The sequence below is a fragment of the Cololabis saira genome, chromosome 11 (genome assembly GCF_033807715.1).
Source record: "Cololabis saira isolate AMF1-May2022 chromosome 11, fColSai1.1, whole genome shotgun sequence".
In the NCBI taxonomy this organism is placed as follows: domain Eukaryota; kingdom Metazoa; phylum Chordata; class Actinopteri; order Beloniformes; family Belonidae; genus Cololabis; species Cololabis saira.
This window is the reverse complement of record NC_084597.1, coordinates 11,704,102-11,721,141: the sequence shown is the minus strand read 5'-3', so window position 1 is coordinate 11,721,141 and position 17,040 is coordinate 11,704,102. Positions and strand designations below refer to the sequence as shown.

Genomic DNA, 17,040 nt, shown 5'->3' with positions numbered 1-17,040 from the left:
GTGCTGACTTCGCAGGTGTAAGCGAGCCTGCTCATTCCTATAAAATCATTAGTTCGTTGATTTTTATTTATTTCGAACATGTATATATAAAAAAAGAAAAGAAAAAAAGATAAGAGAAACAAATACAGGTGGGCATTCCGCCACATAAAGAAAAAAAAACACATCAAAAAACATATTTCAGTTACATGTTCGAAAAGGAGTGGGAGGAAGTATAAACTTATTTAATTTCACCCCCTTTCCACAACTAAACATAAATTATATGCCTGTATTTACGCTTTATACTATACACTAATTTGTATAAATTTGTATTGTATATTGTATATTGTATATTTGTATTGTATAAATATAAATTTTTACAAAAATAACCTGTTTAATACCAAATGTAAACTCTATCATAAATATACAGTAATATAACTATGATATAAATATACTATGACTATGATATAAATATAACTATAATATAAATATAATACGTATATCTATACAAACATACAAAGACAACATGACGAAATAGCAAAACACACAGCTGGTGATCTTTAAACGCAGTTTTCATTTTTATACCTCAAATAAACTGTGTAAACTGTATAAATGTCTTTATATTTCTTTTCTTTTCATCTTTTGAAAATGGTGAACTTTATACATAGTAAAAACATGGCAAACAGCTAATGCTTACCCATCAACTCCATCACATGATCGCATTTGAAGAATTAAATCAGAACTAACATTACTCAAGTGATTCAACTGCTGCCATACTTTTTATCCTGGTCCCACCATAATAAGTCACTGATTTACATGTTTGTTAAACCTACATAATATTGATGTTTCTTGTATTTGAAACAAATAGCAAAAGCTCCAAAGCAGGGCATTCTTTGTTGATGATAGAAAACATCCTGCCTTTCATGACTTCTGGTCCTCCCAAAACTCTGCATGAGTCGGATGGGAAGCCTCTTCACCGCCTTATCTGGTCCAGCTTCCATGTAACCCTCCAACAGTCTCCAAATGGGACCGTTTTGTCTTTGTTGCACACTATCTTTTTTTTTTTTTTTTGATTTAACACCTCCCTTTTAAAGTGTTATTGACAGGGATAGGCAGAATTTATAATAATAAAACTCTTTCTTAGATGTCTACCATCTTGTAAGAGTACTTTAAGGTGTCGGCTACATTCGGCTACAAAATAGTGTCTCCCACTACAGCGCTAGCTTTGCTTGTATGACATTAAATCCCTTATTCTTGAGCCTAAACTAAAGTAATTTAATCACTGTCATTATCAGGCAAAACAAAAGTGTACAACAGGTCTGTTGCAGGACCACAAGCGTGTCTCAGGTCATTTTAGAAACATCAATCAGTGCAGGAAGAACATGCAAACTCCACGCAGAAAGGCTCTCGGAAAGTATTAAAACCGTGAACTTTCCTGACTGTGAGGTAACAGTTTTATAACTACCCAGCCACCGCACTGTCACCCTGTGGGGCATTATCTATCTTATTACATCCATTTTTATGTCACATCAATCTTTGCAATCTGATTGACTCACAGTGGTGCAATTGGTCCAAAATTGCTCTATTTTGAACTTCAAATCTCATCCTTTTCTTTTTCAGCCAAATCACAAGCGAGGATAAAAATCAAATATCAGAACTGTGCCGTGTGGCCTGACTTTATTTTTCAGCTAAAACTCAAAAATGTAATGACTTACAGTTTGCAACTGATTAGGATGACCATGATGATGATGATGATGACCAGCCTGCAGTAGATGAGTTACTTTTACGCAATTTTACTGAATCTTTTGTCACTCCTGAGAACAAATTTTGAAACATTTCTTTAATCTGGCCTCAAATCTTTAAGATCTGAAATCCAGAACAAGCAAAAGGTCATAGAATAAACTCATAGCTAACTAACGGTTATTAGTCAGCTGAGAAATCTTTAAATATATATTGATTTTTTTTTTGCCCATCCCTACACCAAAGTGCATTTAAACTGGCTGCCAAACATTAGCAACTGATTGCTGTTTGTCTGCTAAATGCTCCACTATGCTCCCTATCCAATTTGCATGTGACCTGGTGTTGGCCTACAAATATGGTGGTGAGTTCTAGCATCTATTTATTTATTTATTATCTTCTTAAAGCAGCTCTGACTACAAATATGAGTGATTGTGGCAGGGTGCAGGATTGGGGCGTGGTCTGCAGGGGAGAGAGGGGTTGCGTCCGAAATTCCATACTTCCACCCTAATGAGTATTCAAAATGAGTGTGCAAGATTTTTTAGTGCGTCCGAAACATTAGAACGTACTCAATAGTATGTGCTATCCATACTCATTCCGGATAATTTTTTGAGTGTGGATTGATGGACACTAGCCGAGCAGAAACTTCCCACAATGCAATGCAGCAGCGTTTGATTGCTAAGTGATATGTATATGTCATAAGAATAATATTAAAGGAGCTTGAGGCTCCTTTTAAGAAATGAGACTCTCTAGCGCCACCCTTCACCACGACGGCCGTTGGGGGTACTGCAGCCAACAGTGAAGCCGGCACGGGAGAACAGGGAGAACGTGCATGCAGCATCATGTGACGTCACATCCGCAACCCAGCGCGGGAAATTTGGGACCGAATTGCAGCACATTTTGCAGCACACAGCCTGTTCAAGGCAACGGAGAGATACACTAGAGGAAACATTCTTTTGGGTTTGGAACGCTTCATCTGACATTATTACTAGAAAACTTAAAATACTGATTTTTTTCATGAATCTTGCCACAATCCGGCCTCAAGCTCCTTTAAGTATAATAATATTATTACATAACATTAATATTGTAATATTCGTATATAATAATATTATATAATGTCATCTTGTTTCGGCTAGAATAAACGGGAAATAGCGGAGCGGTGCTGCTACTGCTGCTGTGACACGTCACTTCCTCCCAACGGCAGGAAGTGACATGTGCGCTCTTAATAGTACGTCCGAATTAATGCACACTACTCATATTTACTCAAAAGTGTGCCAAATTTAAGTATACTTTTTAGTATATACTTTTTAGTACGGGATTTCGGACGCACCGAGGGAGTGCGGGGGAGTGGTGCACAGTTGACGCGGCTGAAACAGCTGATTGTGCACAGGTGCGTCTAATCAATCTCTGTGTATTTCAGTAGTGTGCGGGCCCTGGCGCTCGACGGCTGCTGCGGGTGCATGTGTATGTACGTGTCTGGTGACGAATAAAATCCCCCATTTCTCCGCTGAACCTCGTGTCCTCATTCCTTTCGGCTGACCCCAGTAGCACGGGTTGGCTACAGTGATAAAATGTATTGGTAAAGTTCCAGGCCTCCAGAAACAAATCAATAAGTTCCAATGTGCTAAAATGCTCTATAGATTTGAGAAGATGGACAGAGTCTTAAGATAAGTTAGAATCATTTGACCTGTTAGTATAAACTATTGATCGGCGCAGGTTTGAAATACCAGGCTCTCCTTCATGTCTTCTTACCTCGGTTTAGCTTCCCCATCACTGTGAACTCGAAATACTTGCTGTTGTCTCTGGGGTTGTAAAGCCCAAACACCGTGGTTCCACCCTTGGGCTGCAGCTTGAAGGTGGCCAGGATGAAAGCCTCGTTTGTCCCTTGCTCGGCCAGACCTCCCTGCAGCAGGTCGGGCAGGCAATCGGGCGATGTGAGGAGATCATAGGCTGTGGACGGCAAAAGGAAACGAGAGAATAGCAGAGAACATGAGCAATGCATGGGAAGATATTAATTTTTACATCCAAGAGTAAACACATCCTCAGCTAGACAAGAAAATTAAGATTCTGCCCCAGGGTTTGTTGCTCTCAGTCGCCACAAGGAGGAGGATTTTTGAGTAAATCAAAGCAACAGACAGGAAATGTGAATATTTTATATTCGGTGTTAGGTCTAAACCGTTCAGCCTTTAAAATGTATCTGAGCTTTTATTGACATACATAAGTCTGGGAGAATTTAGACATGCAGTATCTACTGACAGGATGCTGGATGAGGAGAGAAATTGCCAGAGAGGAGCACAGCTCGTATGCTTGCGATTAGAGTATCCCTTTAATAAAGTGGCTTGGGAGTTGGGCTGCCCACAAGAGGATGTGCATGGAATCTCTTGTCCACCATCTGCACACATGATGAATACACAAGGACCATAAAAGTAGTCTGCAAGGCCGTCTGTTGTGAGGGAGCGAAATTGCTACCAAATGCTTCCAGAGACCGGTCACCGTTAGCCAAGAATACCCCGATGAGATCGCTCTTTCTTTTCTCTGACTCCTTTGCTCGTGTTCCCTTGTGTGTTGTTATGCACATATTTCAGTGCAGCACTTCACATTAAAGCTCCTGCTTATATGATGTTGTCAACATCCCTATGATGACAAATGGTTTCCCTTTAAAGTGCTTTGTATTCACTAGAACAGGGGTCGGCAACCCAAAATGTTGAAAGAGCCATATTGGACCAAAAACACAAAAAACAAATATGTCTGGAGCTGCAAAAAATGAAAAATCTTGTATCAGCCTTAGAATGAAGGCAACACATGCTGCATGTTTCTATATTAGTTATTATATAGAAGGGGAAGATTTTTTTTTTCATTATGCACTTCAAGAAAAAAGTCCAAATGTTGAGAAAAAAGTCGAAATGTTGAGAAAAAAGTCGAAATGGCGAGAAAAAAGTCGAAATGTCGAGAAAAAAGCTGAAATGTCAAGAAAAGTAAAGATTTCGAGAAAAAAGTCAAACTGTGAGAAAAAAGTCTAAATGTCGAGGAAATAGTCAAAATTTTGTGAAAAAAGTCTAAATGTAGAGAAAAAAAGTAGAAATTTTGAAAAAAAGTCGAAATGTCGAGAAAAAAGTCGAAATGTCGAGAAAAAAGTCGAGAAAAAAGTCGAAATGTCGAGAAAAAAGTCGAAATGTTGAGAAAAAAGTCAGAATTTCAAGAAAAAAGTCGAAATGTCGAGATTAAAAAGGAAAGGAACAAGTGAGAAAAAAAGAGAAAAAAAGGGAAAAAAAAGAAAAAATAAAAAAGGAAAAAAATAAAAAAAAAAGATGAAAAGAAAAAAAAGAAGAAAAAAAGAGAAAAAAAGGGGAAACAAAGAGAAACAAGAGAAGAAAAAGGAAAGAAAAAGAAAAAAGAAGAAAAAAAGGAAGAAAAAAAGAGAAAAAAAGGGGAAAAAAAGAGAAACAAGAGAAGAAAAAGGAAAGAAAAAGAAAGAAGACGAAAAAAGGAAGAAAAGGAAGAAAAAAAGGAAAAAAAAGGTCAAACATTTTTGAAAAAGCTCCAGGAGCCACTAGGGCGACGCTAAAGAGCCGCATGAGGCTCTAGAGCTGCCGACCCCCGCACTAGAAAAACCAACTCATAATGTGATGGAATCAATCGAAGTTTGAGGTATAAAAACAAGGGAATTAGAAAAGGAAGTCTGGCTCACGCTTTGCAGCCAAGAAGCTGTTGCTCACTAGAAAGATTTCCACACTGGAACACAGTTTTGTTTCTCATCCGTCTCCTGGACAGAAGGCTTCGAAGGGTCAATAGCATCTTAGACCAAAGTACCCTGAGAAAAGGGGCCCGTTTCAGCCCCCTGATTAACCTCACATTTCAAGCTTCATAAAATTACTTTAGCTGAAAGCCATGAAACTGACCCGGTGTCTTGTCCCGTCTTTCACACGAGCATAAAAATTTGTCACAGTTGGTTTACTATAATGGGAGCAAATATTTGGCATTCTTCATTTTGGAGCTTAACAAATGTTTCACACCTGAGTGTTTCTGTGGGAACAAAAAAAGTGGATTATCATTTTCATGTTTTAGATGATTCATTCAAAGTTTACTGATGATATCATCAGCATCTGATTGTTGTTTAGAGACCTCATTAAACCAATTCTAGTTAAATTATGAGGAAAAAAAACATATATTTCATGATGCAAAACAGTTTAATGGGGTTACGCGCTCATTTACACATTTACTTGATACAAATCACCAAAATCTGCATTTTTTGGGACATTTTGTCTGCAAGACATTCTCACTATCAGACTGCCTGATATGAGTCAGTCCTCATTTTAATGCAGTGAGTACTACTTCATTGCAATTTTCAGCATGCAGAGTAGCAATCTACATCTGCGTCTTGTTGGGTGAGGACTTTTAGCAAATCGATAAATCTCACATTTGGAAGGACTGGATGGAACGAGTCTCCATATGTCCAGTGAGGAGACTTGGGTTGAGATCCAATTCTCCACACTCGGATGTGACTGGAATTGAAATATCCATTTCTGTTACTCTGCTTTTCCTTTTTTTTTTCTTCTTCTTCATTTTCAGGCACTGCTGGGCTAGGTTCAGCTGCTACATCTACGTGCTTGGATTTGGAAAACATAATTTCAATCAAAAAACACAGTCTTTTACAATGGTATTCACATGTTGGAACAAACATCCCTTCAGCAACTGTCAGCTCATTTATTTGGTTGCCATGGTGATGCATCTTGCCACAGCGAGACTTTATAGGATCATTTTGAAGGACATCTGCTGGGCTATCCTGCGTGATGAGTTGATGGATGAAACTGGAAATTGCAGCTGGCACAAATTAACTTTGAATACAGCATCGCTGTATCGCTCACTTTAAGTTAACATGTCATACATATTTATTTGATTTAATTCATATGCAAGTCATTTCATTCTCTTTTACTTTCATTTATGGTCAAACTCTTGAACAAGATAGATTCCTTTGGCTGCTAAATTTTACGCAATATTCGCAAATAAGAAAGTTATAGAAATATTAGTATTTTACCTGTGCAGGTCGACATAAATGCATTTTCCCCCCACATTTCACATCATGAGCTGAGAGTAAGATTGCAAATTTAAATGCCTATGAAAAGCAGCAGACCATAATTGGGAATAGTCTTTTTTTTATGTCAAGCAATAGTTTTTCTTATCCTCACTAAGATGCCTAAATGTAACCAGATGCTTTTTATTGGCTAAACTTAACAAAATAGCGACGGAACGTAAGAGTAATCAGTGAGTTTAAACAGAAAAAATGTGGTCCAAAACAGAGCAAACGATTAGTCAATGATTTCTGTCACATTTTAATCCAGTCGATGCCTCTTGAGCAAATTTTAAAGACCTTGAACCAGAACAGCTGCTCCATTTGGGAATTGGAGGGGTGGAGCAGTAATGAAAAGACTACAAACCTCTGAGTTCAACTTTTAGGCCAGTGACTGCAAATTCGATCATTTCATGAATGCTATACTTTTGTTATACTGCATGTGTTAAGACTGTTTGTTTAAGGTTAGGTTAACTAAACCAAAATAATATAATTCTTGAGGTTATATTAAGACCCTGGTTGTATTTTGGGATCCTTCTTATTATTTTGGGGTAGTTTTCTACTGAGGAATCGACAGAATGAATGTTTATTTTGTGGGTTTCTTTCTTTCCAGGTTTTTCCTGATTGGTTCTTTCAGTCTGCTGTGGATTAGTCCGTCTCATGTGTCCTCGGGTTCAAATTCTCACCTGACAGTAGGGCTGTTCGATTTTGCCCAAAAATAAAATCTTGATTTTTTTCTCTCAAAATCCGATTTTCGATTACGATTATTTTGTGAATTGACAAAAGGCAAAGAAATGATTTCAAATATGCTGTTTTTTTATTGAACATTTGCCCCATTGGGCTTTAAGTGCAAACTTTGCTCTTATTAAACTAAAAATGAATGAATAAAGTGCAAAACATTGTAAAATAAGTTTAAAAAAAGTTAAAAAAAATATAATAAAATATAAAGTTTTATCTCTGAAAAAAAAATCAGCAAATCAGCACTTGCAAACATACAGTAAGTTATATTTCCAATTAAATAAAACAAGACATTTTCTAATTAAACTAAACTGGGTCTTTGCATGCTAAATAATAATGCAACCCATGAAGGAGGTAGAGGTGTGTAATGTCAGTCATTACATTTGCTATTCACATTTGCAAGTTTTTTGCAAGGAACACGAGCCGGTCTACCGCATCTGGCTTGAGGGATGCCCGGTGGCATGTTTTAACATCGTTCTAATTACATAATCGCGATTACGATTTAAAATCGATTAATCGAACAGCCCTACCTGACAGCTACAGTGGCTCCTCTCCATCTTTTCTACCAGCAAACCTCATTTTACTGACAGTACAAGTACGAGTCACATGTGTTAGTCCTTTTCAAAAAGCTTCTTCATGTATGGAGTTGGGAGCGAGAATTTCAAATACTGCGTGACAAAAGTGAGCTGAAATAGTAAAGTTGTGAGGGCAGTATTCTAAACAATGAGCCAAAACTTTGTGTAAATCTATGTGGACTTGCAGATCCAGGGAATAATCCCCAGCACAAACAAGAACTTTAATATCATTGTTTTACGCTGACTTTTGGGGCGTTATTGCTGCAAAAAATAATATCAACAAGATGACACTGTGAGGATGGATTTGAGCTGCAGTGGGTTTTAAGCCGTTAAGTTTCCTTGAGGTGTTGATAACCCCCCCCCCCCCTGTAACTTACAGAATACAACGACAGCTTGTTTGAATAAATTCTGACTGAAATGTTGTTTCACTCTTTCCAAACACAGAGTTTTAGTCGTGCAGACATCCATTTGCAGGGAGAATGATCGATGATGAACCTTATAAGTCTGGACTTGTTTTATACATAACATCAGGCAGCTATTACCAAAGGATTGTAGGGATTAATGGGCACTCCAAAGGTACGCCATCAATCACCTGGTGTGATTTGAAGCTAATAAAGCAGAGACACAAATATTTCAGCATGTTGTCTGCAGCTCTGTGTTTGACCTTGGGCAAATGCGTGAGCGACTGTAAGTGTGCCAGACACCAGGAGAATGGAGAGTGTGACTTGAAGTTCAATACTGCACCGGGATCATCTCTGATTATTTCCATGTGTGTGTGAACTAGCTGGGACTTTGTTTAAAGAAATCCAAGCTGAAAAGCTGAACCTCCTGAGCTGAATTAATCGAGGGGATGCAGCTCAATGAATATGAAAAGTAAAGTGGTTTTCAGAAAAAAAAAAAGTCTCTCTTTAGTCTGCTCTTATTCATTTTCTGCTTGCTGTTAGGTTAAAAAAAAAGAAAAGAAATCAACTGCCTCGTCTCCTCAACAACTGACGGGGATATTTAGTATTTTATTCGTACCTCAGTAAGTGTCACTCACCATGTCTAATCCTTTGTGTTCATTGGGTCTGCAAATGATATTCTCTTTCACAGTGTCTGCTTCATCCATTATGCATTCAATTCATACATAGCGTGTTAAAATACTGAGTAGTGGAGCCATTAAATCTTTTTTTTTTCTCGTTTTTGACTGATTATGAAAAAGGAAAATCGTGTATAAAAATCTGATATCTTTCTTTGTTTGCATGTCTTGAAATTTAAATAACAAAAAGGAAACTTAAAAGGATTTTTTTTTCCATTTCAAAGCATTTTTGTCATTGCCGGCATCAACCGCAGCTGCATGGATTTATTATCGCCCATCAGTCACATTTTGTTAAATCCTTAATGAAAGGAAAAATAAGTCATGTGAAAAGCAAATTAAAACACTCCTAACGGCACTCACCCAAAACTTTGGCTTCCAGGTGCAAGCAGAGGTTTAACAGCAGCAGTGAGGCCAGAACCAGGGCCGTCCACACACCCATTCTGTCCTTCCAGCTGGTCTCAGATGTGCAGCTTCTCTGCAGAGGCTCACCACAGTAGCACTCTCCCGTGTGCCTGAGCGCGCTGTTGACTGTTTATATGAGTGTGTGCGTCTAAAATGTGAAGAAGGGATGGTAGGAGTATTAATAAAGGAGGAGCGGGGGAACCAGAACCTGCTTTTAAAACCTTCCTCAGACGGCCCCATGCAGGGAAGGAGTGACCTGGGAAAACTCTTCACATTGGTTCGTACCGGCAGCCCCTAATTCCCACAGGCTCTTTCACGGTACATGACCGGCTCCCACTTCAAGTCAAGGATCCCATGTTTGGCACCGAGTTCATGTTTCAAAACCGAACTGAGCTCAGAAGATTTTCTGACTCTTGGTGTCATGCTTGACGGGAAATTCAGAAACTGTGTTCCCCAATTTCAGCACATTGTCTGAAAGAAAAGGAGAGTTCTTTTTTTTTTTTTTTTTCTTTTTTCCACTTTCCTTTCAAGGATCATATGTAACACCTTTCCTAAATGCAGCAGTTTTTCCCCTCAATCCGTGCACGAGAGCAGGAAATGAGCGCTCTGGAGCTCGCGCCTTAACAAGCCATGTTAACCGGCCTCAAACAGGCGACTGGCTAACGCGGCCGCCAGGTCGTCAGCAAGTCTGGCACCACACAGCTTGGTGCTTTTGGAAGAGGTGAACAGGTTTGGGTCTTAATGATGTTTGTCTTTCACTTGATCCTTTCCTGTTGCATTTTTATTTCTGAGCCACGCATGTCTAATTCCTCAACTACGACGGAGTATTAGGGCCAAACTAAGACAAAAAAAATTGGAAATTACGAGAATAAAGTCATAATATAATGAGAATAAAGTTGTAAAATTACGAGAATAAAGTCGTAATGTTGTGAGAATAAAGTCGTAATAGAATAAAGTCATAATATTATGAGAATAAAGTCGTAATATTACGAGAATAAAGTCGTAAAATTACGAGAATAAAGTCGTAATGTTGTGAGAATAAAGTCGTAATAGAATAAAGTCATAATATTATGAGAATAAAGTCATAATATTACGAGAATAAAGTCGTAAAATTACGAGAATAAAGTCGTAACATTATGAGAATAAAGTCGTAACATTACGAGAATAAACTCGTAATGTTGCGAGAATAAAGTCGTAAAATTCAGAGAATAAAGTCGTAAAATTCAGAGAATAAAGTCGTAAAATTCAGAGAATAAAGTCGTAAAATTCAGAGAATAAAGTCGTAATATTACGAGAATAAAGTCGTAAAATTCAGAGAATAAAGTCGTAAAATTCAGAGAATAAAGTCGTAATGAATAAAGTGGTAATTTATGAGAATAAAGTCATAATATTATGAAAATAAAGTGGTAATTTATGAGAACTCTAACAGGAAGACCAGTCTTCTCCCTGTGTTAAAATGAAGAATATTGAGCATCTTGTGAAGTTATATTTATATATTTATAATATATTACAACTTTATTCTCGTAATATTACGACTTTATTCTCGTAATATTATGACTTTATTCTCATAATTTTACGACTTTATTCTCATTACATTATGACTTTATTCTCGTAATTTCCTTTTTTTGTTTTTTTGTTTGGCCCTAATACTCCGTCGTACTCAACTGCGTTGCTTGCCAATGAGCAAAAAACAACGAATCTCCATTAAAAAGCCTTAAAGTTTTCACTCTTGTGTACCTCATGGGCCACAAGGCAACGTTAAAGGATAAACACAGGTATCTATAGGAACAAACAGCAGCTAATGACTCATAGTTTCCATACGTCAACAACCAGGTTAGCCTGAATAAAGCCACTCTGACCTTTTGTTGTGTTCTCATGTGGATGGCATCCAAGGCACCGGGAGTTTTATCTGCCCTCTGATTGGTTTTCAGCATGATCCTTCAAAAGCAGCAGTGTTCTGGATCAGACCTCCATGCATGCTCGGCAGCTGCAGCCTGGAGCGCAACAGACCACATCAGTTTGCTGGAGGACCCTGGCTGACTCACATCACGATGCGGTTGATGAGGTCAGACAGTGAACACTGCAGCTGGGTATGAGATAAAACCAAACCTCCAGTGTAGCTGACACCATCTCCTGACTATTTTTATTCACGACACTGATACACCTCAATTTTGAGACTCTCGGCTTATAAGTCCGTGTTGTGTGTTTACAACAGTCACTAAAGCTTATGTCATCGTTTTCTACCTAATAACAATAAAATGCAGTGTTACTAAGTGACGGTGTACGACGGAGTATTGGGGCCAAACTAAGAAAAAAAAAGAAGGAAATTACGAAATTAAAGTCATAATAATATGAGAATAAAGTCGTAATATTACGAGAATAAAATCGTAATATTAAATATATTATAAATATATAAATATAACTTCACAAGATGCTCAATATTCAACATTTTAACACACTCTTCCTGTTAGAGTTCTCATAAATTAACACTTTATTCTTGTAATATTACGACTTTATTTTCATAAATTGCGACTTTATTCTCGTAATGTTACGACTTTATTCTCGTAATATGACGACTTTATTCTCATAATATGACGACTTTATTCTCGTAATATTACGACTTTATTCTCGTAATATTACGACTTTATTCTCGTAATATTACGACTTTATTCTCATAATATTACGACTTTATTCTCGTAATATTACGACTTTATTCTCATAATATGACGACTTTATTCTCATAAATTACGACTTTATTCTCGTAATATTACGACTTTATTCTCGTAATATTACGACTTTATTCTCATAATATTACGACTTTATTCTCGTAATATTACGACTTTATTCTCATAATATGACGACTTTATTCTCATAATATGACGACTTTATTCTCATAATATTATGACTTTATTCTCATAATATTACGACTTTATTCTCATAAATTGCGACTTTATTCTCGTAATGTTACGACTTTATTCTCGTAATATGACGACTTTATTCTCATAATATGACGACTTTATTCTCGTAATATTACGACTTTATTCTCGTAATATTACGACTTTATTCTCGTAATATTACGACTTTATTCTCATAATATTACGACTTTATTCTCGTAATATTACGACTTTATTCTCATAATATGACGACTTTATTCTCGTAATGTTACGAGTTTATTCTCGTAATATTACGACTTTATTCTCATAAATTACGACTTTATTCTCATAATATTACGACTTTATTCTCGTAATATTACGACCTTATTCTCATAATATGACGACTTTATTCTCATAATATGACGACTTTATTCTCATAATATTACGACTTTATTCTCGTAATATTACGACTTTATTCTCGTAATATTACGACTTTATCCTCATAATATTACGGCTTTATTCTATTACGACTTTATTCTTGCAACATTATGACTTTATTCTCGTAATTTCCTTTTTTTTTTGTCTAAGTTTGGCCCTAATACTCCGTCGTAACGGTGTGGTGGGTTTGAGATATTTTTTTTAATTTTGTGGTCACTGCCCACAGTTCATAGCCATAGGTCAGAGGGCAGCTATCCTGCATCTTTGAGATGTTTCCCTGCTTCAAGGCACCTGACTCAAATGAAGGGATCATCATCAGCTCGTCATCAAGATCTGTATGTTAATGACACTCATGAGCAAGACCACAAGATAAACTTCTCGGCAGAACATCACTCCCAACCCAGTGAAAACATTCCACCCATTACAAACGGAGAACCATGGCCTAGGGCTGGGCGATACGGACCAAAAGTCATATCTCGATATTTTCTAGCTGAATAGCGATACTCGATATATATCGATATTTTTTCTGTGCCATATTTGGGGTTTCCCCCAAAGCATTATAGCATAGCATCTCTGTTAGCTTCATTTTTTTCTGAGGCAAACCCTTAAAAAAACATTCAGTTTTTATACAAAGCCTCGTGCCAAATGTCACACAGGTTCCTTTATTAACAGAGGTCTGCACAATATCAAAATGTATAAAACAAATGAAATAAAAATAAACTGCCTGCATATATAGAATAAAAATGCTTCTTGAATAAAATAAAACAAATATCCCTTTCCTGCATAACAATTAAATTAAAATACACTGTGCAATTAATACAATGTAGACATTAACAGGCAGACTTTTCCACTGAGGTTGACAGTTGTGCAAATAACAAAACATTTGTCAATTTGTCAATTTGTCACAAAATAAGCTGTATCAAAATCATATATATATATATATATTTCTTTTAATAATCGATATAAACGATATTGTCTCATACCATATCGCGTTTGAAAATATATCGATATATATTAAAATCTCGATATATCGCCCAGCCCTACCATGGCCTCAGACTTGGAGATGCTGAGTCTCATCCAAGCTGGTTTGTCTACGAACCGGACCAGTGAGAGCTCAATATTGCAGCTCCATAATGCCAACAGGACCATAACATGAGCAAAAAGCAGAGATGAATTCCTAAAGCCACCAAACGGACCCCCCGTCCAGTTTGGGTGGTCCTCTATGAATTTCAAGATGTAATTTCTTGCAGCCCACACAACACAAAACCACAACATAAAGTGTGGCAACAGTCAGCACTTCTTATATTATTACTATTTTCCCTATGGCAGCCCCTTTAGACCAGTGGTTCCCAACCTGGGGTCCTGCCCCCCCCGGGGGGGCGCCAGAGATCTCTGGGGGGGCGCGAAACTTTGTCTGCTTTGAAATAATGCAGTTGTAAAAATTATATTTGCGAATGAGTCAGTCATAAGACATTGTTAGGAATAATTTATGAATGTCTTGAATATTATTGGTGTTTTTTATACACTGGTGACAAACACAGGAAATTATTTCATTCCTTATTATTATATCATTACTCAACATTTAATCTACTCCGACAGGTTGTTAAAGGAAAAATGTTAAAAATTTTGTTCTCATATTAAAAGAAACATTTTTCAGAAATATTTTTATGTCCTTTTATGTCCTTTTGTGCGTATTTTATACATTGGTGACATTGGAGAAAAACAAAATCAATGTATAAAGAGTAAACCAAAGAGAAATGTATCAAAAAAACACAATTAATGTTCATTTTTTTCAATTAAAGACTATTTTGGAGCTTGTTAAATTGAAAAGCCATGGACAAGATGGCAGTCAAATACAAATATGCACCACACCACTCAAAGGATCAACATCGATATATAGTCTCATCAACGACATCACCAGTCTTTCTTTAGCGAAACTAAAAAAGATGTGGTTGTGTAGAGTATTTTTAAGAATCTATAAAAGAAAATGATGATTAATTTATAATAATTCAATGATAATTCGTACTTTTGCACATGTAAATATTATGTAAATATATTATTATGTAAATATTATCCGTTTTTTTGGTGTTTACTATTTTTTTTCTCTTGTACATACTCTTTTTCTACTTTTTATATTGCTCTTTTTTATTATTTAGCTATTTATTGGTTATTCTATTAAAATGTTTTTGTATAAACCGTTGAGCGTGTGTGTGTTTGGCTGCTGCACGACTGAATTTCTCCTCTGGGAGATCAATAAAGTCTTCTATTCTATTCTATTCTATTCTATTCTATTCTATTCTATTCTATTCTATTCTAATTACATTCAGCAAAGTTATCTGATAAAAGCTTGTACATCAAATCCCCTATGTTTGAGGACAGGACATACTTTTACAGTCACAGCTGGAGTTGACTATAAGTCGCCTTGGCCCTGCGTCGAGTGCTTGTGTGCTCATTACCCTGTAGGACGCAGTCCCTTACAAGCGCTGCACTGTTTAACCCGACGGAGTTATGTAACAATAACCAGTCAGCACCTAAGAAGGGTCTGAACCTGCACCTCATTAAATCTGCAGCATCCGTCAAATTGTACCCCGGTCAGGTTGAGGGCGCTTGCCCCTGTCCTGAAATTGCAGCATTAACTAAACTGAATTTCTTGGTATTAGGTTGTAACTCTGAACCGGAGGCAGAGACTGCATAAACGGATCCACATCCTGCAGCATATTTAGCCTTCAAAAATCTCCAGCCAAATTGGTATGTCATGGTGGATGAAGAAGCAGCCGGGTTTCCTGGAATCATCTAACGTAGCATCGATGGCATGAATACAAATTATGCATCAAACGTTAAGGGTCCAAAATTAATCAAACTTTATTCTGAGTATATGTAAAACCGTTTTTTCTAAACGAAATGAGACAATTTTGTTCTTTTTTTGTCTTTTTTTGTCCTTGGTCTTTGCATATTCTCAAATGAAATGTGGCAAACATATCAGATTTTTACAACTCAACAGGATTTATTAAAAAATAAATAAATAAGAAGGCAGGTCACTCTTGAAAATAACAGGAAAGAGATGAAACCATTGCTCTATTATGTCAATTCCACTTACGTTACGACTGTTATACATCATTGCCAAAAGGTGCTCTGTAAAATCACTCATGACCGTCTCAGTTGTGGACACTGTAACATAAACCTGCACTTCCTATGAAAGCACAACTATTATTCTGGAGAATTGATGATAGGTGAGCAGACCTATTCTCAGATTAACCTCAGGGGAGCGAGAGAATATATCATCTCTAGAACAACAAATGTGGTTTCAGTGACTCAATAAATTACTGAGAATTATGCAAGGGTACTTAATGGAAGCCCCCGCAAAGCCACCGTCTGCTTGATGGCTTTGCCATGTGTAAACTATGAGTTCAATTTCAGACCCTTTCAGACTATACAGCTGCTGTTTTTAGTCGCTCATGCCGGCTGCATGAGATCACTCATTCATGGTACCTCAGTGAACGTCTCACCTACACCTACACATCTCACTGCAGATGTACCCTGTAAATAACCTCCATTGACGCTTGAGTCCAGGTCACTCATGCAGCATGGCAATATCTAGATTTTCTTTCCAACATCTCCAAGAAATCTTTTCCCACTTTTCTTCTGTAGCTCACTTTTATTTTTTATTCTTAGCTGTGCTTGTAGCAGTCTTGTAACAAAGAGTACAACCTCTTTGGCCTCAAAAGCTAATGGATGACTGGCCATGACTTCCCCAGAGGATGAATCCTGCTGACTTTTCCTCCTCTGCTTCCATTAAGCTTTGTGTAAAAGTACTTGACATCTATTGAAGAGACTGCTGCTAAATTTGGTACAGATGTTCATGTTCTCTTCAGAACACAGTTTTCATAGCTGTGGTGGTGAAAGATTTGCACAGCAAATAGTACATTGTCATTTCTAGTTCATAAAAAGTCTCAACTTTAGATTGAGTATTAAGTAGCAAATGTTCTCTACATCATTGGTTTTCAGACACACCAAATCTGAACTCAGACAATTTTTTAAACAAACGCAGGTTAATATTATCACCTTATAATAATATAGTTCAAAATCCTTCAGACAGTTTAGTGATCATTAGGGGGGAACAGAATTCCTGTCGCTGAAACAGTCTGCCTGTTTGGC

The 17,040-nt window shown here is 37.0% G+C and overlaps 1 protein-coding gene across 1 annotated transcript in view; it reads right to left on the bottom strand.

Annotated features, from left to right (window-relative positions):
- The window catches only part of thbs4b (thrombospondin 4b), a 37,695-nt gene extending 27,886 nt beyond the window's left edge, over positions 1–9,809 (bottom strand). The window contains exons 1-2 of the mRNA XM_061733713.1: positions 9,533–9,809; positions 3,466–3,663 (exon numbers count right to left, since the gene is read on the bottom strand). Of these exons, the coding sequence (XP_061589697.1) occupies positions 3,466–3,663; positions 9,533–9,611 (277 nt within the window). The 5' untranslated portion in view covers positions 9,612–9,809. The remainder of the gene's footprint in view (positions 1–3,465; positions 3,664–9,532) is intronic.
- Between the last annotated feature and the right edge of the window lie 7,231 nt (positions 9,810–17,040).